The sequence below is a fragment of the Protopterus annectens genome, chromosome 14.part0, assembly GCF_019279795.1.
Source record: "Protopterus annectens isolate FY-2018-M chromosome 14.part0, PAN1.0, whole genome shotgun sequence".
Classification (NCBI taxonomy): domain Eukaryota; kingdom Metazoa; phylum Chordata; order Ceratodontiformes; family Protopteridae; genus Protopterus; species Protopterus annectens.
The window spans coordinates 995,699,470-995,724,757 of record NC_056748.1 but is presented as its reverse complement, the minus strand read 5'-3'; the positions used below and the strand labels follow the sequence as shown (position 1 = coordinate 995,724,757).

Sequence of the window (25,288 nt, the reverse complement as noted above, 5' to 3'; positions counted from 1 at the left end):
AAGAAACTTTGATTCCATGTCCTCCAGAGTGGGGATGGGAGATGGGAGTGGGGGGAATCTTCCCTCCCCACAGTTAATTATTGCAACTTACTTTGACATTGGTGTAACTATGACAATGAAGTATGTTTACTTAAAAAAACTCAGAGTGCTAGAGCTTTTTGCAAACATACTTCTTTTTAACAATGTTTCTGCTAACTTGAGTTATGTCCTTTTTGGATACTGATGCCCACTTAATTTTGCCTCAAAATCATGTTAATATTGAGAAAAAAGAACTTTCTAACATGATTTTCAATAGGCCATAATTAGTATTCCTTGTAAAGTTTTCAAAGTTACTTGTTAGTATTATGGATTTCAAGAATTTGAAACAAACTGGATTTATTTTTTGCTGAGAAAAGACGTGTTAATGTGATTTGTGTAATTCTCATAAAGATGTTTAGGATTTTGTGGAATGCACGAAACTTGTGACCTTTTTATAGGAGTGCCCAAAATCTTTGATGTGATTCTGAGACCCTCAAATTACAAAAATGTGGAACCTGAAGTAAGTAGAATCATAGCCTTCTATAGGGCATATCAAATTTATAGTTCCATCCAGCCTTGGATACACATCAGATAACTGAAGATACAACCTCTAGCAAGTATTTACTCAAAAGCTAAACCTAAAACCTAGTTACTAGAATACCAAAAGTTCTTTTCAGACTGAAGCCCATATGCATTACGTGAACACCGTACTGGGTTTGAAAGCAAAATAGTGGGACTCAAAGAAACAACAACCTCTAATGCTGGGGGAAATGCCCATGTAATTATAAAAATGTTGCTAAAAGATACTGAATGATGACTGTTGCAATCCTTTTTGTTTTTTGGACCCTCCTCCCTCTTAACCATTAGGTCTAGTCTCCTACTAGGTCATGCATTGCCCTCTGTTAGCTGATTTATGGAAACAGCAGGAGGAACACCTGATATTTTTTTTAAACTGAAGACACCCCTATCTTCTCCATTTGTCCACCAAGCCACATGAAGAGTTCACTATGCTGTGGTAGAGCAAGTGTATGTTTCCACATGTTCTCAGTGTTCAGTTAGGGTACTAGCATTCTTGGCTGGACTCATACCCATTAGTGTCAATGCTTACGGCATGTACCTGTGGCTTTTATACCCAGATACGACTCCTGTGGCTTTTATACCCAGATGCAACTCCCGTGGCAAGACCTCACTGACTTCTTCCCTAGGAAAGGAGAAGTAGCATCCGTGACTTATTCTCAAGTTTATTAAGCCAGTTACTCCACTGCCAAGCGTGGCATCAGAACCAATGTATTCTGAGGTGTAGTCAGTGTCAAAAATCTCTACGTTGCTGATTGTCTTTTAATCCTTAGTGCAGCCTTGCATTCTTTTTTGTGTTTGTTTGTCACTCTAATGCCTCTTGACCCATCAAGCACCTTAGAGTTTTCAATTCCCCGTAGTTCCTCTTTTCTTAAACTCTGATCTAGTCTCACCCTTTCAGGTATGTCCTCTGGCTTTCTACTGAATATAAACCTGTGTGTTTCAACCATAACTGTGTAGTGAAGCAAGCACTTGAATGATAGAAAAGAATATCCAGGGAGCTGTCATTGATTCATACTGCTGTCTTTTAATTTATATTTTTTATTTTAGTTAATTTAATTATTGGAAGCTTCTTTTCAGTGTGTGATCTGGCAGCACTATGTGGTCAAGTGACTTCTTCAATATCACATGAAAGGCAGATGAAACCTGAAAGAATCAGACTCTGGACTGCAGGTTGGAGCACATTACCAGCCTATAGCTTTAATTCTCTGTTCTAAACCGCTAGATAATAATCCCTATTTCTAGGGTAGTGAGAGAAACAGACATTGGTGCACATGTTCTCTGGTCCTATGCATGTGTCCTAGACATCCTGCTATGTCCCCATCGTTTGAATGAAGCACTTGACTGTAGGTGCATGACTCATATCAGGAATTACCTATCAGCATGTATATCGCACATTGCCCCCCCCCCCCCCCCATAGAAAAGAAGAGCAGGTTAATTGCATCTTAGCATTTTTCCAGACCTTTTGACCCACCATCTAAAATAGTGCTGATTCTGGAGTCCCAGTCACCTAAAATTCAAGCAGATTCCATCGCTCTCTGTTCCAGCAGGTCATACTGTCATTCTCATACAAGTGTTATAAGTGTGCAGTGCTACAAAAATAAATATCAGATAATCATATAATGCTGCACATCACAAAGTAAGACTGCATTATGAACTGTATTTAAAATATTGAGCTAACACCATAAACACAATAAGGTTTACTGTGCTATTTCCCAGGCATGGCTGTTGGTTGACAGCATGTTCATAAAATTAATTCAACTATAGTTTGGTCTGTACTGGAGTAAGTAAAAAAACATCCTGTGCTCCTTTCAGGACTGTTTCACCTACTCAGAAGAACTCTCAACTTTCTCTCCCTAAACATGCAGCACTATCTCTCAAGATGATGGACAAATAACTCAGGGTGTAGCTTGATAACATATTTAAGTAATAAGAGTATAGTTACTCTTAGATTAGAGTAAGAGAAAGAGTATAATTAAAGTGTGGGTGTTTGCTTACAACTCTTTTGATAATATGAGTAAATGATTTTATATTATTTTTCCATTAAATCCTGCTTTTAAACCTTAACAGTGAATTTCAACCAATGGTTCTGTTAAACAAAATTAACAAACTATGCCTAATAATTTTAGGCATTTGAGAGGTACGTTGCTTGATTTACCTTACAGTGCACTGCACATACACAATTTTGTGCAATTATCTTCATTTTACTCAGAGAAATGCCTCTAGGTTCACTTATAAAACAGAATTATTAGGACAGCATACACCTCTGAGTAATCATTAACAGTGATGAGTGTGATAAAAGGCAGCAGGAGAAAGACAGACTTCAGAAAGGAATATGAAGCTGTGAATGGAAAAAGAAACTGGGTAGGAGGCAAACGTGAATGTCCTTGAACTGATTTGATTGCACAAGCCTAATTTTATTTATTTATTTTTCTAGAGCAGTCCTTTAACTTCCAAAAATCAATTGCTGTAACAGCCATTTTTTATTTACTGCATTTTCCATATAAAATGTATTATTTCATATCAGATACTAAATTCACATATAAATATAAAAAGAAAACACGTTATGTTCAGAAAATGGATGGTTTGCTAAATAAATACATGGGGGATGGTGTGACTTACATATGTACAGCAGTACACTTGTGGATGGATAAACAACTTTTTGGCAATACTGCTTAGCATATTTTAACAAAAAGCTGCTGTTTCAGATTACTGACATAGACATTGTTTGGCACTCTCTTGCACCTGAAGGCAGTGAAACAATTTCATCATATTATATAAGAATGCTTTAGCCATTAGCTACTTGGTAATTTCTATTAATTTTATTATATCTTAACAGTTGTACCATTTCTTGTTTTGAATTGAATCAGTTTTACAACTCTAAAAATCAAAACCCTTTTTATTCTTCATTTCCAAACATCTATTAAACCACAAATATTCACAAATTAGATACATGTATATATATATATATATATATATATATATAAAAGACTGCTATTACGACAAAGGCAGTGCAATAACATACACTTTTTAATATGTGTCTTAAAGATCACCCAAAGATATGAAAATAAGCATTTTAGGTTACTTATCAAATTTTGTTGTTATTTCCAAAGTATTTTGATTTTTAGTCTTTTGCATATCATAAAGTCACTCATTATGATAATGTTATGTCAGCAGCGTAGAGGCGCTGTAACCTGATGGATGCATGACATCATAGCTCTTTTGTATCATATTCAGTCACCAATGGTGCAGGTAAATAAGGAGGAAGTCACTCCACAGCTTCTTACAAACAAAAGTTCTGTAACAGTCAGTGAAGTCACAATGATTATGATTCAGCATAAGGCAATGTCGACAGATAATGTTACCTTGCCAGACTGGGAGGTCTTCAACAACTCATACTTATTAACATGATATCTGCAATCTAAAAATCAAAAGACTGAAAGTGTACCTCTAAATTCAAAGGTAAGGGCTAACTAGCAGATGTCCCTCCTTCTGCAGTTTAAACACTGTATTTCAAAAATGGATTTTTCTTGATTTACCAGAAAAAAAGAAAAAAAAATGCATTTTTTCACAGAAAACAAGCATGTCCATTTTACCTGAGTAAAGGTGGCTTTTGGTGTGATTTTAATAAGTAGCTGGGACAGTGGAAGTATAATGACCTCATGGGAGTGGGGGGCTTGCAGCTTACATAAAATGCTAATTTCACAAAATATCAATTAGTAATTAGTGATAAGTGTATTTGTGGCAGACTATATTTGGTATTTCTGGATGCCCCTGTCTGGCCTCTTTGAAAATCTTAAGAGTTTAAAATTGTATTAACGTCTTTATCTTGTATAGTAAGGAAAAATAACAAATTGGCTGTGTCCTTTTTAAAGCTGGTAAAGAGAATAGATACCATGCCTTTGATTAAGCAGTTCAGTAAATGCAGAGAATGTAGAGTATTAAGGTTATGGCTGCTAACGAGCTGCTGCTTGCAGTTCTGGGCTTGATTCCATCAGTTTCCATGGGCCTACCATGTGACTCTGAGCAACGTACTTAACCAGACAGTGCCGCGAGACATTTGGGAAATTGGACTAGACCTATCAGTGCTTTCCTGGTCTGCATGCCTAATAACTACCCATGAATCTATGAATGTATCTCATTACCTGTCTGCCACAGGTTAGTTGAACCAAATCTTAAATTTGGACCTTACATGACTTTAAGTAAAAGTCTGGCTTGTGAAGTAAGCTACTTGTTTGTCTCGAACAGAAATGCTTGAATCAGAGAAATTCATACAACAATATCTCAGAAATGCTGATGGAAAAGGGGAAATGTTTTTTAATTAAAAAAAGCATCAAGTAGTTACCTTTTCTATAAAACAAGCTGTAGAATGTGTGGGAATGTGGAGAGCTTGCCCCTTCATAAAGGAATGTTTTTGGATAAATATCCATTTACCATCTTCAGGTTACTTGTTTGAACTTTCACTGCAGTATGTTCATGGCTTACTAGGACACCTCATATGGGAATTTAGCATGCTGCTGTGACATGCTTTGTTCAGTAGATGCACATTTTATTACACTGGTAGATGTTCTCAAATATATTTCTGACAGACCACAGAAATTCCTACAGATGAATGAATTACAGACCACAGAATGACCACATTAAATCAGGTGTTTGGCACTGCTGGATCAAAAAATTTGGAGGAGGAACATTTGTCCTGAACTGGGTTGCTTTGGGTTTAGGGAAATCTCTTTCATTAGATTTGAAAATGAAATGTCAGATGTGTATACTAAATACATAATCTTCACAGTGTAGATTTAGGACTTGCTTACTATGAAATCTGTTCCCAGAATTATTTATGGTTGCCCTTTTCCGTCCCACGTGCCTGGTGACTATGTGACCCCACCACAACTGATCATGTACATTAATTCCTTAGTTTGGTGAGATCTGATTGTGGAGTACCCATCATCCAGATGATTATAATGTTAACCTCACCACCTAGTGGCTGCATTGTGTTCCCTCAAAGTGAAGGCCCACTATGCCTGCCTTGAAGAGTGTGCGCATTCTTTCACAGATGTGTAAACACAGCTTAGCAGTGCCAGGCACATATCCCCAGCCCATATTCTGTGTTGTGAACACAACCTCCAGCAGTTGATAACACTGAAGCAGACCAGACTGCCTTTCTCCCACCAGGTTGAGTGTGCCAGCATGGAGAACGCCACTTTCCCTTCTTGTCCCTTTCTGCTTCAAAAACACTAACTGGGTCATAGTCACCAGTGACATCTTTATTCCTGTGTATGAAAGAGCTGGCAATATGTGTCCAGAAATGTTTCCAAATTAAGTTTCCTTTATGCAGAACCACTTCTAGTCACAAGCTAGTAACAACGACACTCCATGGACACTCCATCAAGAAAGCAATGCAGATAGGGCTACAGACAATTATTCAGTTTCAGTCAAAAATATTCTAAAGTATACTTATACTCACCTAACTCTTGTTTATGTGCTCCTCTGCTATTTGTCTCTAATTTTCATGCTGTCATTCACACTGCTCGGCCATATCAGGGTATCAGTGCAAGTCTGTCATTCTTACAAATGCACACACACACCTTCATTAATGTGTCTTATCTGTTTTGTTTTGCTTTCTTTATTCCAGTGATCTATTATACCTTCTTTTACTCCCAACATACTGACACACACACACACACACACACACACCCACACACACACACACACACACACACACACACACACACACACACACACACACACACACACACACACACACACACACAGCTTCATTAACGTGTCTTATCTGTTTTGTTTTGCTTTCTTTAGTCCAGTGATCTATTATACCTTCTCTTACTTCCAGCATACCCCCTACACACACGCATACACACACACACACACACACACACACACACACACACACACACACACACACACACACACACACACACACACACACACAAAAACACAGCTTCATTAATGTGTCTTATCTGTTTTGTTTTGCTTTCTTTATTGCAGTGATCTATTATACCTTCTCTTACTCCCTGCATACCCCACCAAACGCACACACACACACACACACACACACACACACACACACACACACACAGCTTCATTAATGTGTCTTATCTCTTTTGTTTTGCTTTCTTTATTTCAGTGATCTATTATACCTTCTTTTACTCCCAACATACTCCACCGGACACACACACACACACACACACACACACACACACACACACACACACACACACACACACACACACACACACACACACACAGCTTCATTAATGTGTCTTATCTGTTTTGTTTTGCTTTCTTTATTCCAGTGATCTATTATACCTTCTTTTACTCCCAGCATACTCCACCGGACAAACACACACACACACACACACACACACACACACACACACACACACACACACACACACACACCTTCATTAATGTGTCTTATCTGTTTTGTTTTGCTTTCTTTATTCCAGTGATCTGTTATACCTTCTCTTACTCCCAGCATACCCCAGTACACACACACACACACACACACACACACACACACACACACACACACACACACACACACACACACACAAACATAAGCACAATTGCACACATTGTCCTTCTGTCTGTCTTTCTCAGAAGTGGCTTTGATTTTTCTTTCATAGATGTCTTGGACTTTTTCAAAACTGAATTACTGCTGCTGAATAGTAAAGTAAGGAATCATTTTTGGAAAATACTTATGTTAGGTACCAAATTACTAAAATGAACATCAAAGTGTTTCTGGTTTGCCTGAAAATCCTGACTTTTACAATCTGCTTCTGATTTTTGTAAGCCCTACTGTTTTGTCTATAAGGCAAGTAGAAGATATTTAGATCTTAAGTTACTAGGCTACCTGAGTAAAAGGCGTTCTTTGAAAAAGTCTGAGGTTTTATTAAATGAGGTAAGTATCATGTGGACCTTGACTGTACTTCATAAAAAGACACATCAGACTCACCAGAATGAAAATTATTATACTGACCTTCTTTAAAATGAGAGGGAGAGAAAGGCCTACAAACAACCATGCTTGTGGCTTAACTGTCCCTTGATAACTGGCATGAATTCTGGTTACCACTGTAAGTAAATGCAAGTGAGGATTGAATTAATCGTCCACAATGAGTTTACAGAAGAAAGAGGGTGCTGACAGCAGACATACTTGCACGAGCTGACAGAAGAATCTATTTATAACTGCATTTGTAAGCATTCAAGACAGATCTGAAATGTCACTTTCCTTTGTGAAAATAAATTATTTCACAATGACTCAGTTGTTAAAGAGTAACTATCATTTACTATGCTTAAGTTTTCATTTTTTCTTAATTATTTGCTTTAACAGAAACACTGTATATATGACACTGGAGAGCTGAATGGCAAAATTAAGATGACTACTGAGGTTTACTGCATGAAACTCTACATACATTAATATTTAGTTAAGCTAAGCTTCTGTAGCATTCTGCAATACAAACTTGTGAACGCAAACAGTGCACTATATCCTGGCTGCCAGGCTTAGTTATGCACAATTCTTTTATCAGAAATACTTATCAAATGGTAATCAGACAATGCATACAGGCACCAAAATCTCTTAATGGTAATTTCATTGTTCATTCCTGTTTGCTGCATGTTGTCTGTCAGTTATTAAGTGATTCATCCAGTCTGGCAGTTGTGTTGGCATTTGGAAAAATCTTACCCTATCTATCCTCAGCTCACCATGCTCACACACACACACACACACACACGTGTATATGTATATATATATATATATATATATATATATATATATATATATATATATATATACATATATACATATATATACATATATATATATATATATATACATACACACACACACACATATATATATATATATATATATATATATATATATATATAATATACATACACACACACACACACACACACACATATATATATATATATATATATATATATATATATATATATATATATATATATCTACATACAGCTATATACTGGCAAAAGATCATTTGTTATCCAGGCAACGTCTGTATCACATCAGACCAAAGAGAATCTATCTACTTTGTTACCGACCATGAGTTTGTGGCTGACAAAAACAGAATCAGCTGAAAAGCAGGAGAAATTCTGAGCATTTTTCTATCTAGATAGAGTACACTTATACACCAGACAAATGCTATCAATTCCCAGTAATCATTAATGTGTTTTTAAGGGGACATTTCTTGCCATTAGTGCCGCGGTGGTGCAGCGGTAGCATTGTTGCATCACAGCGAGAGGTTATTTCGTTCGATTCTTGGCTGGAGTGCCTTCTGTGTGGAGTCTGCATGTCCCCCTCGCGGTTGAGTGGCATTTGAAAGACATGCGTAGAATGGGTGTGCCTTCGTTGAAGGTTGAGCATCGAGCTGGCACTTCAGTCCTGCAAAAATCTACTACCAATCATTAGCGGACCGGAGTTCCACTGTGGCGACCCCTAACCGGGAAAAGCCGAAAGAACAACAACAAAGTGAAGGAGGGAATGCTGGGGTCTTCAGTAATGTGCTGGGACTCTTCTGCCTACTAAGCATGTATATTTATCATTGGGGTACCAAACCAGCTGACAGACAGCTTTCACTTTGCAACTGTACCCCATACAGAAGATACTGATAATTACAACACTTCAAGTAGTTGTAATCCTTGTGGACGTAAGCCAATAACATACATGTTCTATCTTCCATTTCTTACCCCATAATTCATTGCTAAATTACTGCCCACATTTTAGCACTCCTTGTTTATAGCATTATGCATCATATAAATGAGCCTTAACAATTCAGTTTTTGTGGTGTTGATGAAGTTACACATTCATTTAGGATAATGCTATGTGTAAACATTCTGTTTGAAGCCTGGTACCAGTAACAGTGTGTAATTATTAAACCTGTGACTCTGAAATAAAAATTAAAACTCTCCATTAAGGCTCAAGTGCATTACTTGTAGCTCTCGGTTTGGCCCCACATTTTTGGTTTTTATCTCGGCAGCTGCTGATCCATTTGCCATTAAATATGACAAAACTTATAGATAAAATTCTGATAGAAAATCCTAATTGCTCACTTGTATATCTCCTCCAAGACAGTCTTGTCCATCAGTCACATTTCTGCAGTAGATATAAATTTAGTCATGTTTGCTGGATTAATTTTACATAATCTGAAGCTAAAAAAAGTGCCAAATAGATTCAGGGACTCACATTACTAAAAGCTGTAAAAGTAGTGTAATTCTGAAGAAAATGAAAACAACTGTATACCTATAACACATTCAGTATTCAGATCACTTCATTTTGTAGCGACCACTATAACCTTGTTTTGTGTTTGTGTGTGTGTGTAACATGTCTGTCTGCTTTTAGGAAACCAGTAACAAAAACACAGTAGTTTACAATAAGAACAATACAAATTTGGCACATCTATATATTATAAATAAATTGTTTGTGAGGTTCCCCTGCACTTACAGTATTTTAACAATATAGGTTTTCACTGACACTAGGTTTTTGTGCTGCATTATACACAAACTTTGTCTAAACCACTACAACACTTTCTGAATGGTAATCTTGCCTTGGTTTTGTCTTAATATGAAGACAATATGGTATTATTGTCCAGAAGAATGTCATTCCTGTTGTGTCTTAGGTAGCAATGCCATCAGAAGGCAAGGTAACTGAACAGGTGACTTACAGTGATGAGTGACATAACTGTGGCAAAGACAGGATTCTTGGAATTTGCAGCAGATGTCCAGGCACTGTAACTATAATCATCAGATGTCTTGTTACTGTTTGCTGAGTTGGCATCAAAATTGAAGTCTGAAGATCTCCGCATACCTCGTACTCCAGCTCCGGCAGCTACCCCAGCTGCAGCCCCTGCTGCTGCAGCAGCTGCTACTCGAAGTGCTGACCCAGATGAACCATAACGGGTAGAAGACTTCACCCTTGTACGGGATGCTGAACGTGATGTACCACGAGCAGCGCCTCGGGCAGCACCTCGAGCTCCTCCTCTTCCTCCCTTTGAAATTACATTCTCACAAATAAAAGCTGCAAGCAAAATAACCATCCAGCAAGTCGCTGTAGCTCTGTTCATTGTTAGGAGACCACTATTTCAGACCTAAGGAGAGAGAAGCAACAAATCACCTTAACTTCACATAGTGAGAGAACATGCTTCATTAAACAGCAAAGATGGCAGAGAAACTCAGTAACCAAAGTACCAGAAATGCATCAGGCAATACCATATAGTCATCATGACTTATCATGCTGCCCTTGTCAATTATTACTTTTGTCTTAGCTTCTAGGCTTATACCTGCTTCACTGTAGTACATCTAGTCCAGGAGATACTTTGCAATTCAAGAACCGTATGCTTATGTCCTGAGTTCAGCCAAACTGGTTAGCATAAAATACTGTTATGTGCAAAGAACTCATGAGCCTGCAGAAGCAAAATATAACTCAGTATTTTTGCATTTCTGAAACTTGGCTTCAGAGATCTGAGAAAGTCTCTTCTCCCCTTTTCTTATGTTGCAGGTAATGCAGATCTCCCCTAGCACTGCGCTAGAGAATGCGGCATAAATATTATAGCTCATACCTCCCAACCTCTTAGAGCAAGAAATTTGGACAAAGCCATAAATAATGGTGGGACAAAGGCCTACAAATAGGGACAACTTTTAAATATTGCCCTTACAAATTTAAAAAGATAACAGAATAACACATTTTGCATTAGCATGAATTTTCTGAAGGGTATGAAGTCTAAAACTCAAATGTTTGTCATTATTTTCTGACTTCGGTCTTTATGGATTTGCCACTAATTTGCCCGAAAACAACAATTTTATGAAAAACAGACTAAAAAAAGAGACAAAAATCTGGACATTCTGCAAAAATCTGGACAGTTGAGAGGTACGTATATAGCTACAACAGTGACAAGAGAAGATTACAAGTTTTCTGTTTAGGAATTTACTTCCCTTATGACTTTGGTGTTCTTCCCTGTATGGTCTACACCTTTCATAGAGGAACAAAGTAAAGGCTTACTTCCCATTTGGCTACAACATGCAAAAATATTAGAGACAGATGGAAAAGAATCTAAAAAAACAGAAATTCAGCAATCTCTCAGGCAGGCCAGAAGAATATTATGTCATCAGTTTCTATGTTTTGTGTGTGTGTGTGTGTGTGTGTGTGTGTGTGTGTGTGTGTGTGTGTGTGTGTGTGTTGTGTGTGGTTGACAGTGATACAGTTACTAACTATTCAGAAGCACAAAATGAACACCTCTACACTTCTTTCATTCTGCATCTCACTTTGAAATGATTTGCAGAGTGAGCAATCACAAAGGGGAAGGAGTTAAACTAACAGAAAAATAGATTGCCAATAAAATAAATTAAAATATATGAACTAAAAAAAGCTATAAATGAGTCTAAAGTGTGGACCAGCGGATTCAATAGACAATCTTGACGTACTGAAATGTCGAATTTCAGTACGTCGAGACCGAATAGTGGAAAGTGCAGTTACGCGAAACTGCACTATGCCGAATGCAGAAGTGTCGAATCCGCAAATGTCAAATCCGCTATCGTGGTGTCGCGTTTGTGATGTGTGGTGCGGTTTTTGGATTTATCTGGGGTTTCAGGTAAGTGGTGTGTGTGAGGGTATTGGGTAGGGATTTTAGTGTGTGTGTGAGTGTGTGTGGTGGTGTTTTTTGTGTGTGTGTTTAGTGCAACCTCGGAGTTAGAATATATACGTAGCGGGTGTGTGGGGGGCTTGCCTCCTGCTTATAGGTAGGATAGGTGTGTTTGTGGGTGTTGTTATGTTTGTTTTAGTGTAGTTAGGTAGGTGTATATGTGTGTGCTTATATGCTGGTTTGTGTGTGTGTGTGTGTGTGTGTGTGTGTGTGTGTGTGTGTGTGTGTGTGTGTGTGTGTGTGTGTGTGTGTGTGTGTGTGTGAATGGTCGCGATTGTGCTATTCGTGATTTTGGGTTTTCGGGTATGTGGGTTTTCCACTATTCAGTCTCGAAATACTGAAATTCGACATTTCAGTATTTCGAGATTGTATGGTGAATCTGGACCAGCAGATGTGACAGTTGCAGGGCAGGACATAAAGAAGTATCACTCTGCCACTGATTCCGTTCTGACTAGAAGGTATCCGGCATGCAAAGAATTACCAAATCATGAAACCTGCTGTCTTCTCTCACTGGAAATTAAAAATGCAAGTACCAGTAAAAGAAGCATCCACATTTTTATCAAAACTAATAATAACACTACAAGTAGATTACAGTTATTCTTAACTTTTTCTCATTCTTTCCTACTATGTGTTATGCAATATGTAGAAAGTATTCCTTATGTATTATACACTTAGTATAACTACTATATATTGACTTGCATTTCCTTTTGCTAAAATGTTTATCCTCCAGCTTCTTGCACATGGTTATGATTGCCTCTGTGTTTCACTGATTGTTGTTGTAAATACTTGTTGCTTGTGTGCTACATGTGGCCTAGACTGAGCCTGAAATTGGTCAGTTGTGATCAATGTTCTACCTGAGTAAACAAATGGGACCTGCCTTTGGACAGAACTTGTGCAGCTGCCACATGGTCTATGTTACATACATCCACTAAACATTACAGTATAGACAACTTATCAAGGTCTAGAGCCTCCTTTGGGGCTTACATTTTCAAAGGTCTTTAGTCATAGTACCACCCAAGGTCTACTAGGGATTCTGTCCACTAGTTCCAGTGTCCAGAAATGACCTGCTTAAATACTCAATTTACATACTTACCAGAATGCTAGATTTAGTTGGTTTCTATGTAGGCTTATGTAGACACTAGTAGGACCCACCCACCCATTCCCCAACAAAAATGATCCTATCTGGATGAACCCAAGGAGCTCCAGAGGCCTATAATGGGTCTTTGACTGCTACATTGTCCGTGTTGTCAGAGATACTTTTTCTTTGCTATATTCATAACTTGCTGCTGTGATTGCTTGTCTGACTCAGTCTGGAGAGTTAGCCAAGGGTATGGAATTATGAATGGGGAGGAGTACAAGCTAGTCAGAGGTTTTCCATTGTTGCCATGGAGATGAGGCACCTTCATTGACCAGTCCACCAATTTCAGTGTCCAGACAGAGACCAGCTAAATCTAGCATTATGCTAAGTACTAAGGCTGGCCTTTGGTGAACTGGTGCCCTAGGCAAAAGGGCTCCACAATGCCCCACAAAACTACCCAGTTCCTCCCACATCCTGGTCTACTTATACCATCCAGATTACCTTTTTATTCCTTTTTCTCACAATGTGTTTTACTTTTCAGTTTATCCTGTATTCATGCAACATATTTTATAGAAACCATTTCTATACTACAAAAAAACTCCCCAAAACAAATAAATAATGGAAAAGCACCCCTGCCACAGCGGCCCCCTAGGCAACTGCCTATTTGGCCTATGCCTAACGCCGGCTATGGTAACTACATGACTTATATTTACAGATTTTGCTGTTTGTTGTTCTTTGTGATGTATTCACTCTGTGGTTTATTTTATTTATTTTATTTTACATTTGTTGACCGGGCTAGTCTAGCTGGATATATTTCCATTTTCAGTAGAGGCCCGGGGAGAAAAGCTCCACAAAAACATAACAATGAGAGATAAACAGAGACATATTGTTAATAAACACATAGAAATACTAATAAAAAAGTATTAGTAAAAACCAATAGTAATAATAATAAGACCTAGTGACAAAGTTAACAAAAAAAAAAAAAATGTAGGCACACCATCAAAAGTCAAAAACTAGGGTAGGCCAGTTTAAAGCATCTAAGTTAATTCAAATAGGCTATGCCATAAGGCTCCTACTATAAATAAAAAAGAACAAGTGGAAAGAGAAGAAGGAGAAAGGTATAAGATAAGGGAGAGGGAAGAGATTGTAGTCAAGAAATGGGAGAAGAACATGAGAAAAAAGACACCAAGAGGAATATAAATAAATGATACAAACAAGAGGATATGGGAGAGGTAAGAGAAATAGGTCAGAGCATAGAAGGAAATATTAGGGAAAAGAAAGATAAATGCTAGGTCATCAGCACAAGATAGGGTAAAAAGGTCAGGAGAGGGGGGGAGAAGTCAGTCTGGTGTATTACATGAGCAAAGCCAGTGGTTTTGGAAGTACAGTTTGATTTGTTGTTTGAAGAGAGGTAGGGATGTAATTAGAGTTATATCCCTAGGTAGCAAATTCCATATTCGGCCTACAGTATTAGTGAATAAAGAGTCACCAGCTAAGTTGTGAGCTTTTATGGGTTTGGTCAAGAGTTTAGAAGAGGAGCGAAGGGAGGTAAGATTGTTATAAGGGAGTAAGAGCTGAGATAGAATAGGGGTGTTTTCAGGTTGGTACAGAATTTTATGGGCAATAGTAAGTTGAGAGATTGCAAGATGATTTTTTAGTTCTAGCCAGCCTAGATGTTTCAAATTAAGGCAGTGATGGGTTTTGAAGGGGTTACCAGTGGCAAAGCGGGCAATGTTATTATAGCAAGTTGCAAGTTTGTTTAGGTTAGTTTTCTTGAGGTTGGTGAAGATTGGAGAGGCATAAAAGAGAGTGGATATGAGATGGGAGTGGGCAATAGTAGCTCTAGCAGATGGGGTAAGAAATGGTTTAATACGGTATAGGGATCCAATCTTTCTGTTTACTGATTTGATGGTGTTGTTGATGTGTTGATCAAAAGAGATTATTATCGATGGTTATGCCAAGTAGTTTAGTTGTCAAGTCAGGAGAGATGACTGTGTTGTTGTTAGACAAGATGGTGAAATGTAATGGGGAGGTACGAGTGGTGGGGGTGAAGAGGAGGAGTTTAGTTTTTTTAGCATTAAGGAGAAGATATCGTCTAGTAAACCAAGTTTCTACTGTGTTGAAGATTTGTTGGGTTAGTGAGATTAGGTTAGAAGAGGAAGATGCTGAACAGATAATAGTGGAGTCATCAGCATATTGAACGCAGGTGGCTTGAGGAATAACAGAGTGGAGATCATTTATAAAAAGGGAGAAGAGAAGTGGTCCAAGAATAGAGCCCTGAGGGACTCCAATAGAAATGGGGAGTAAGGAGGAGATGTGTTTGTCCCAAAGAACAGCTTGTTGTCTGTTGCTGAGATATGAACTAAACCATTTTAAAGTAAGCTTATCAAATGAAAGGGATTCAAGAATAGTAATTAAAGCAGAGTGGTTAACCATGTCAAAAGCTTTTGAAAGGTCAATGAATAGTGCAGAAGAGAAAAGGTTATTATTGCGATTTGCTGTTGATAGTATCAACAAAGGAAAGGAGGGCAGTGGTGGTGCTATGGTGGGGTCTAAAGCCATGTTGACAGTTAGCTATGATATTGTGTAGGGAGAGGTACTGTACAAGTTGCTGATGAATACATTTCTCCATAATCTTTGCTAAAGGTGAGAGAAGTGCAATTGGTCTAAAGTTAGAGAAGTCAATAGAGTTACCGCCTTTGTGTAGAGGGATAATATGAGAGACTTTCCAGATATCAGGGATGGTTCCCTCCTGGATGGTCCTATTTATAAGTATAGATATTGGGTATGCAATTTCTTTGGCTGCCTTTGCAGAAAGATGGAAGGGAGTTTATCAGCAGAGGGGTACAGGGTTTTAGTTTGGAGATAAGTCTGTAGATGAAAGAGGTAGAGATAGGTTGTAGAGAGAAGCTGTAAGAAGAGTCTACTAGATTATTTGGAGGGTAGAAGTTATTAGTGTTCAGTTGACCAGCAAGAGATTGAATGGTTTCAAAAAAGAAAGAGTTAAAAGCATTTGCAGTCTGGTGAGGGGTGTCTGGGTCAGCATTTAGTGGGGAGGGAGTTTTGGCAGTTCCTGGTGATAGGAGTCTATTGATTGAGGACCAGAATTGTTTTGGTTTGTTAAAATGGGTTTCTTGTAGTTCACAGTAGAACTTTCTTTTGTCATTTATTGGCTGTAGTGTACTTTTTATGTGTTTTCTGTTGTTCTTTGTGATGTATTCACTCTGTGGCTTATTTTATTGGCTGTAGTGTACTTTTTATGTGTTTACAAACTTTATTCACTTAATAATAAATTCTCAAAAGCAACAGTTTACAAATACACATTTTTTTCTGAGGAGTCAGGTTCCCCCAACCACACCTTCAAATGAAGGCCTTTGTCTCCTGCACCTTGAAGGTGATAGAATCAGCTCTGGCATTACTGTATCTTAAGGCAAGGGACAACCCTCTCTGTAAAAATCTCATTTGGAGGAGTGCATTTTAGTCACGTGCAACTCTTTAAGCATCTAGGCATCACATTTCTAAGAAGATAGCTGTCAACACCAGAATAATATACATTCTTGCCCCATCGAGCCTACCTGACTACCAGATGAACACGCATGCATAAACAAATAACATATATGCATTATGTATGTAAAATTATTACTGTAGCATTTTACCTTAACCAGACCATTTACATTTAGATGGTAAAGAGTGCTGAAATGTAGTTCAAAGCACGTGTGCCACCTGTTAAGCCACTTTGTGCTACATATTAATTTAAAAAGCTAGAGATAGACTGTGGCATAGAGTACAGCAACTGTGTAGTTGTTTGATGAAACAGTAATACAGACTTGGTAGCCGTCTGGCTTCTTAATGCAGAAATGTCATATTTCATGATTACACTCATCATTCTTCTGATGTAGTACTTTTAGAAAATCTGAATATAACCTCTAGTAGTCAAAATGTACAAACAGCTACGCATGCATTTATGGCCATATGTACCCCCCATCAAATAGCTACTTCTCCTTTCTTCATCAAATCAGTCAATCTGAGAGGGCACAACCATGAATGCATTTCAATTTATATGCACATAAGGACAAAGTCAAGTATTTTAGTACAAATAAAATGCAAAATCCTTGAATGTGATGTTGGATAAGGACATTTAAACTGAATACATCTCCTTTGAGGGTGCAGTGAGGCTGACGCTGAAAAGGATACAATTCTCATATTCATGAAGTAACAGTAAGGAAGAACTGGACCAAAGAAATATTTGGTGAGTTAATCGTAGGCTTGGCCTCGCCTCCAAGAAATGCTGCATAGTTTCCTTTGATAAATCTAGCATCATTACTGCTTGCCATATGGATATCATTCTACTTAAATTTAATGCAGTCATGGACTTGGGTACATATGTTGACAACAGACTCTTCTTTGACTACCACATCTCTGTGGCTGTTATAAAATCCTTCAGCCTTGCACAACATATCCCGTGTGATACCTGCTCAAGGCCCAAGCAAGTTATAGTCCCACTTTACTCATCCCTTATTAGGCCTATCATTGAATGTTCTTCAGCATGTAGTTTGCTAAACACACCTAAACCAGCTTGAGAGACCTCAATATGTCTTCACCAAAAATATATCACGTTTTTGTAACCTTGGCTACTGTGACAGGATAAAAGCCCTGTCCCTCTACTCAGTGTCACCCAGACTCTTGAGGGATGATCTCTGCTTCGTCTTCTTAGCTTCAAATGTCCCAGCACTCTTTGAACTCCTTCACTTAAACAGAACTAATGGTGAAGCAAACACCTACTCTAGACACATAAACCTATACTACAGTGTTAACAGCACAGAGCTGGGGCACCCCATCCCAATAGCACTGCAACCTGTACTACCTGTTGTCAGTATCCTGTCAATTTCTTCTCCCCAACAGCCTATCAGACCCATGTCATGGCAAGTCCAGCATTACCACACGCATTGCACTAAAGTCTAACAAGGTCTATGGTGCCCTAGCCCCCTCTGAGCATTGACTGCAAAGCTGGGGTCCATTACTATATTTCTTGTCTGCTGTCAGTTTCACTACATCAAGGTACACTCTTGCTATCTAATTTCCTTGAATTCTGAGTGCTGCTTACTGTAATGAAGTCTCCTCTAATCTGGTGACCATATTTTTATTGCACTAAAATGGGGCTTGCAGTACAGCTGTTCTGATAATGAGGTGATTTAATGTAATTTCTTCTGAATCATACTAATAATGTGATGCATTATCACCTCTATTCTGTGCTGTGAGGCCTAGTGCAGTTTGTACACAGGCACCAAGAATGCATATGTTGTGCATGCTTGTAGAGCGCAGCCACACTACTAATGAACTGCAGTACATTATCGACCGTGGTCATTGTACAATTCGGCTGCCTGACTTGGCTGTGCTCATGCATGGGTGCACACCGATGGAGCCTGGCTACGCTACTCTTGCCTTTCTCTGCACTACTGACCACATATTTCATGCTATTGTAGCATAATGCTGCTGTTCTGCTCAACAATGCATATCATGAGTTTTCTTTGACATGTGTGTATGCCCCAGCTCTGATTTTCACTCTTAGCTTCACTTGCTGAAGGCACATGGCTTGAACAAGATCTGACATTGGTAGGACTCCCAAGTGGTGTAACAGGGAGTGCAAAATCTTTTTTTAAATTGTTGAGCACCTGCTGTGGGATTATGCAGCTCCCTTGTACAAAGTGGATGCTTGGCACTCATTTGCCAGGATGGTGAGTAATGCCACTGGACTTACTTGCTCTGTTAAGCATTGCTGGTATAAATATAGTGATCTATGAAAACTCCACACGTATCTTCTCCACCAATGGGAAGAAGATGTTAAGAAGAAAGAGCTTCCATACTACAGTTAACTTAACATACCTGTTTTTGATGAGTCATTGCTCACTAGAACTAAGAACTATACATGTCTTCTGCTGTTATGGGTGCACTGTACTCAGTCAATGCCTTTTTCACGTTTGCAGCAGAGGAAGACATTGCAGGTAACAGGACTATCTGCCAAAGGAGGAAGACCAGACTTGCCATGTGGTGGAGTGGATTTACTAGATTGCTGATATTACTATATAATTGTGGCTGAACATGTTAACCATTGCATTGTGCATTTTTTGTTTTTCATATTTGTATTTAATCATAGTTGTTCATTGTTTTACAGACGAGTTTGCACTCCATTTACTGTCCTCTTGTGCCACACTGTTCCAGTTAGAGCTGCATTTGCCATTACTGTATAAGTATACTTTACATTTTTGCAACAGCACTGAGCAGTTGTATCTTTATGCATTTTAGTGTTTCTGTATAGCTTTGTTATTCACTGGTTTTGTAGATTGCTTCATACCCACTTACTGTGGAACTGTCCCACACTGCTCCAGTTCTACCTGCTTACTATCATTTGTGTTATCCACTGTTGCATAATAGTGTGTTCTATTGGCTGTGTTTTACATTGGTTTGCTGCTATTGTTTCTCCCTCCAAGTGTACTACATCAGATGGACTATTTTATTTCTGTCTTGTTTTCTTCTCTTTTTCATTCTTTTTTTAATGATGCTGTTTTCTTTTTCTTTTTTTCCATATAGTTTCTTTTTTTCTGCAGGATTGGCCATGAAGGAAGCAGCGTTGAGGTAGTGGCCATCACACTATATACTGGCCACTGCACCGTCCCTGGGCCTGCCTCTCCGCAGAATGGTAAATGTCACACTATCAAAGGTGATCTGGAAGACTTGCTGCTGGCTTCCACTGCTGGTTCTCCAGTGGGTAGCATAGGCTTCATATGGGAGAGTGGTACAGAGGACTCTGCTGGGTCATTCAGCACAAGATTTGGTGGCTAATGTGGGCCAAGGTAGACCCATCACTACATACAAGGTACTGCCTAGGGCCCGGTACTAGCTGGGAGCTCCATAATTGTCAAAAAATGAAAAGAAGAAGAAGAAAAAAGAAATTTCCTCGTCCATATATCTGAACCGCAATTACATGGGTCAGCTCAGCTGCTTTGTTTTGACATGCAACAGCTCCAGTTTCTTCTTTCTCACTGATTCAAATGTAGAGCAAATGAGAGAGACAGAGACAGAGAGAGAGAGAGAGACCTCCTGGAGTTTGGAGTTTCTCATGGCCAAAGTGGTTAAGTAGTAGATAAGCCTGTAGTAGCTTGGTCCTTTTGGATAGCCGGTACTGCTCTGCAGAAATATTAAATGTGCATTTGCTTCTCTTATGTAATTATGCAGAGTACATGCATACAAATATGTAAATGCCTTTGATTTTGGCTTATCACCACCCTAAAATGTCTTATTTTCTGGTATATCATTGAGGATTACAGTAGTCAGTTAATAGTGACAGTCATTAGAGTTCCATAGTCTTATTCTTCAGAAAATACATGCTGATGCAAACTATTCTGTTCTGCTTACTTTCTAAGTGAATTGATTAAGTGATCTACTGCTTCACATCTGTTTCCAGTTTTCAGAATATCTAAGATTTTACCTTATATTTATGCCCTGTTTTTTTTTTTTTTTGGTAAATCATTGAGGATTATAGTTAGTCAAATTTATACCCTGCCTTTTCTGGCAAATCACTGGGGATTATGGTCAGTCAATAATGCTAGTAATTAGAGTTTCATGGTGCTTATTCTTCAGAAAATACATAGCAATGCAAAATGTGATTTTCTGTTAACTCTTTAAGTGAATAGAGCAGCAGTCTTCTGTATCAAATCTATCTCCACGCTTGCAGGTTGTGTCCAGTGTTGCATCACTTATGCCCCATCTCATTAAATTAATTCTTTCTGGTAAATTATTCAGGATTGCACTAAGTCAAACATTCTAGCGATTAGAGTTTCATAGTTCTTATTGTTCAAAAAACTGCATATCCATGTGTTACCTATTCTGTTAACTTTTTAAGTGAATTGTCTGGCATTTAAGACCCTGACTATCTGAAGAGAAACATCATAGAGCTCTCGAAATATGTGTCTCAGGCTGATATAAGCCTAGCATTGAGCAGCATTTTACCTTCTCCAAGGTTGATGCCACAATACAAACAAAAGATAACTGAATTTAATAACTGGCTTAGTTTCTGGTGTCATTCTAAGGGTGTGCAATATTTGTCAGTATGGAAGGAGATGGTAAACAGACCAAGATGCTTTGCCAGGGATGGTCTGCACTTCTCCTCTCTAGGCTTTCAAATATTAGCCAATACATTGTCTTCCCCCATAGTGCCTTTGTTAGGCAATGCCAAACTGAAAGTACTTCTGACATAGCAAATCAAAACCAAGAAAATCTAAAGGTATTACTGCTCAACACTACACAAAAAACTCCACTTCCTAGAAGCTCTCTTCACCCTAGAAAATGTTGACATCTGTCTGGTCACTGAGACATGGTTTAAAGCCATGGAGGGCACACCAACAGTGCAAAGTTACAATGCCTTCCACACATTTAGACCAGCTACTACACAGACAGGAACTAAAGGAGGAGGTGTCTCGATTTACATAAAAAATAAATATACCTCAAGGCAGGTCAAACAGGACAATGCACTTGAGCTGCTCCATGTTCAAATCACCATAGGCAAAATCCAGTACCCTTCCTTGCAAGCTATAACTCCCCTTTATGACTCGGGAAACTCATACCATGTATTTAAACTTATTGGAAACACTCACCATCTAACCCAATACCACATTCATGGGTGACTGTACCCCACTATTAAATGGAAATCCTATATGATACCAAATATACAGGCACACAGACTCCTGGATTTTGTAAACACAAACTCCTTGGACCATATTGTCAATATGCCAATCGGGGTGCAACCATGCTGGATCTGGTTCACACTAATATGGGACAGTGCTGCACACACCCCCTACTGTAATGTCTTCCCTGTTAAGGTCAGACCACAGAATGGTCTCCTGTGAAGTAAAACTAAAACCTGGAACCCTAGCTAAACCTGGAATATTCAGGAACTGCTCTAAGGCTAACTTCCTGCTACTAAGTGATAACCTGGCAAAATTTCAAGCCTCCATAAACCCTGAGAACACTGCTGCCTATGTAAAACTGTTCACAGAAACACTGTACAAGCATGTTAATAGCTGCATAGAGGCAGCTGTACCCACCAGGAAGAAGTACAGAACTAACTCAAAAAACAAGCCACCCTGGTGGAATCACAAAATCAATAGTCTGTATAACAGAAGGAAGAAAATCATGGCAAAAATTAGGAGGTGCAGCACTCAGCAGGATAGAAGCACTCTCATAAAGCAAAGCAAACAATTTGGAGGAGAAATAAAGTCTCTGCTTGACTTACAAAACTATGTCTGACCCAGCTCTGTTAGAAATGCTACATCTAAAGAAATCCCAATCCCTCCGCAACACATGCTCCAGTGACCTCAACCTCATTACCACAATCAACAGAACATGCTGGAGGGACAGGTTCATAACACAGAGACTGCCCATGCTATGGAATAGACTTCCCATACATGTCAAACAGAGCACCTCACTGACCTTCTTCAAGAGAAATCTTGACGAGTGGATGGAAAATAGAGAATTCACCCTGGGGATCACACCAGTGGCTCTACTCGACAGAGGCACTGGAAACAATGGTCGGGTGGCACGATGCCAGGGTAATCCTATGGGCTAGGCTTGTAAAGGCTCCAGGGCCATTAGCCGAGTACACACCTATGAACCTATGCTACTTACTATTAACTGCCTAGCCTTTCTGATCATTGGACTTTACTTTGCTCTTTGTAAATATCTTGTGTCTGGAGTGACAGTTAACCTTGGAGCTGGTCCTAGCTTTTTTTCCTTTTCTTTGTAACTCACAACTCATGCTCATAGAATCATAGAATCATAGTAGGTTACTAGCCTATTGCCCATGGGGCTCTTATAAGCCTAGCCAAGAGTTTAGCCCATGTTTAGACAAGTCAGCACCCAATGCCCCTGTCCAGCAGGGACACAGGTGGAGTCCCAGGGGTATATTTTCTGTTTCCCATCCAGTATTCCAAGTTGCACTTATAAAGGGTGTAAAGAGGTACTCTGCTTGATGTGGAGAGGGAGTCTATTCCATAGATGAGGGAGTCTCTGGAACACAAATCTGTCCTGCCAAGAAGTCCTGTTGCTGTCAAAGACCAGGTTGAGGCCACGCATGCAAGTTACTCGAGTGGAGCTTGACTTGCGGATATGCAGCAGTCCCATCAATCTGGGGTCCATGATTGCCTTGTATGCCAGACAGAGGTCACCTCTGAGGAGTCTGTATGAAACTGAGTAGAAGGATAGGGCTTTTAGCCTATCTGTGTATGGTAGATGTTTGAGGCCCTGGATTCTCCTGGGGAGGAACCTCCATGGTCTCTCCATCTGCTGCATGTGCTTTGTGAGGTAAATGCCAAAAGGGGCATTGTACTCAGTAAAGGGCCTTATAAGGGAAGAATACAGGGATGTTATGACCTCCTTGTCCCTGGATGAGATACCCTTACCTATGAGGTGGGCTATGTAGAAGGCTTTCCGTACAATGGAAGCAACATGGTGGTCAAATGTCAGGTTCTATCAACCTGGGTGCCCAAATCCCTCATGACTGATTGCATGCTTAGGACGTTGAAAGGCACAAAATCCACTGGAGACACCACACGGAGATAGTCACTGGTATGGAAAGCTTCTTTATTTGGAGCAAAAACACACAAGCGCTTTCACGTAGCTGTACTACGCTTCTTCAGGTGTAATAAAACATTAACTAGAACAGCTTTTTATACAGAAAGTTTTGGCGCTCAAACTAACCAATTAAACACTGATTAAATAATTACTAACAATCAGTCTTTCCTTGCTGGTTTAAAGAGACAATGCTAAAAGATTTTTTTTAAAAACAAATGGAAAGATTCCTTAAAAGGAAAAAGTTTAAAAACATGGCAAAAATGGCAAACATGCCTTGAGCAAACTGTACTGCATGAATGAAACAGTAAAGCCTATCAAGCTGACAGTACAAGCCTGCTGACGTATCCCACTCACATCTCTACAAGGCTATACAAGGGCAAGGCCAAAACACAAAACATAAAAAAGAAAACAATGTTTTCTGAGTGAAAGCCTGTGATATTCCTATTTACAAATACTTCTAAAACATATTCACCAACTCGTATTTGGAGTCGCTAACAAAGCACATGCTTGGTTCCTTAGTTTATTGTTTTCTTTTTTATGTTTTGTGTTTTGGCCTTGCCCTTGTATAGCCTTGTAGAGATGTGAGTGGGATACGTCAGCAGGCTTGTACTGTCAGCTTGATAGGCTTTACTGTTTCATTCATGCAGTACAGTTTGCTCAAGGCATGTTTGCCATTTTTGCCATGTTTTTAAACTTTTTCCTTTTAAGGAATCTTTCCATTTGTTTTTAAAAAAAATCTTTTAGCATTGTCTCTTTAAACCAGCAAGGAAAGACTGATTGTTAGTAATTATTTAATCAGTGTTTAATTGGTTAGTTTGAGCGCCAAAACTTTCTGTATAAAAAGCTGTTCTAGTTAATGTTTTATTACACCTGAAGAAGCGTAGTACATCTACGTGAAAGCGCTTGTGTGTTTTTGCTCCAAATAAAGAAGCTTTCCATACCAGTGACTATCTCCGTGTGGTGTCTCCAGTGGATTTTGTGCCTTTCAAGTCTTTTTGTTCCTTCCAAGTGGAGTCTTTGTTTTCCTGCTACAGTTTTTTGGATTTTTCTTTTATGCTTAGGACGTTGTTATTAATGTGATCATTTGTGGGGACGTCACTCTCCCTAAAGGGGATGGTGATGCATTTTTTGGTATTCAGCTCGAGGCCATGTTTCTGGCACCAGTCATTTGTCTGAGTGAGACCCTCTTGGAGGATGCCTACATCACTAGAGGAATTGATGACAGCACCCAGCTTGCAGTCATCTGCAAACTTGGCAGCCATACCCCCCTGGTTTTGGCCTGCACTTCAGAAAAGTATATCCCAAATAACAG

General features: G+C 39.0%; 1 protein-coding gene and 1 long non-coding RNA gene across 2 annotated transcripts in view; both read right to left on the bottom strand.

The window, feature by feature from the left end:
• Positions 1-2,990: 2,990 nt before the first annotated feature.
• LOC122789386 lies at positions 2,991-8,369 on the bottom strand. Its single transcript, XR_006362807.1, has 2 exons — positions 6,427-8,369; positions 2,991-6,239 (listed from the first exon to the last, which is right to left on the bottom strand). It is a non-coding gene; the product is annotated as an uncharacterized LOC122789386 (long non-coding RNA).
• A 1,456-nt stretch (positions 8,370-9,825) lies between these two features.
• The window catches only part of SPRN (shadow of prion protein), a 137,463-nt gene continuing 122,000 nt past the window's right edge, over positions 9,826-25,288 (bottom strand). Inside the window, exon 2 of the mRNA XM_044056793.1 lies at positions 9,826-10,721. Within this exon, the coding sequence (XP_043912728.1) occupies positions 10,266-10,697 (432 nt within the window). The 5' untranslated portion in view covers positions 10,698-10,721 and the 3' untranslated portion in view covers positions 9,826-10,265. The remainder of the gene's footprint in view (positions 10,722-25,288) is intronic.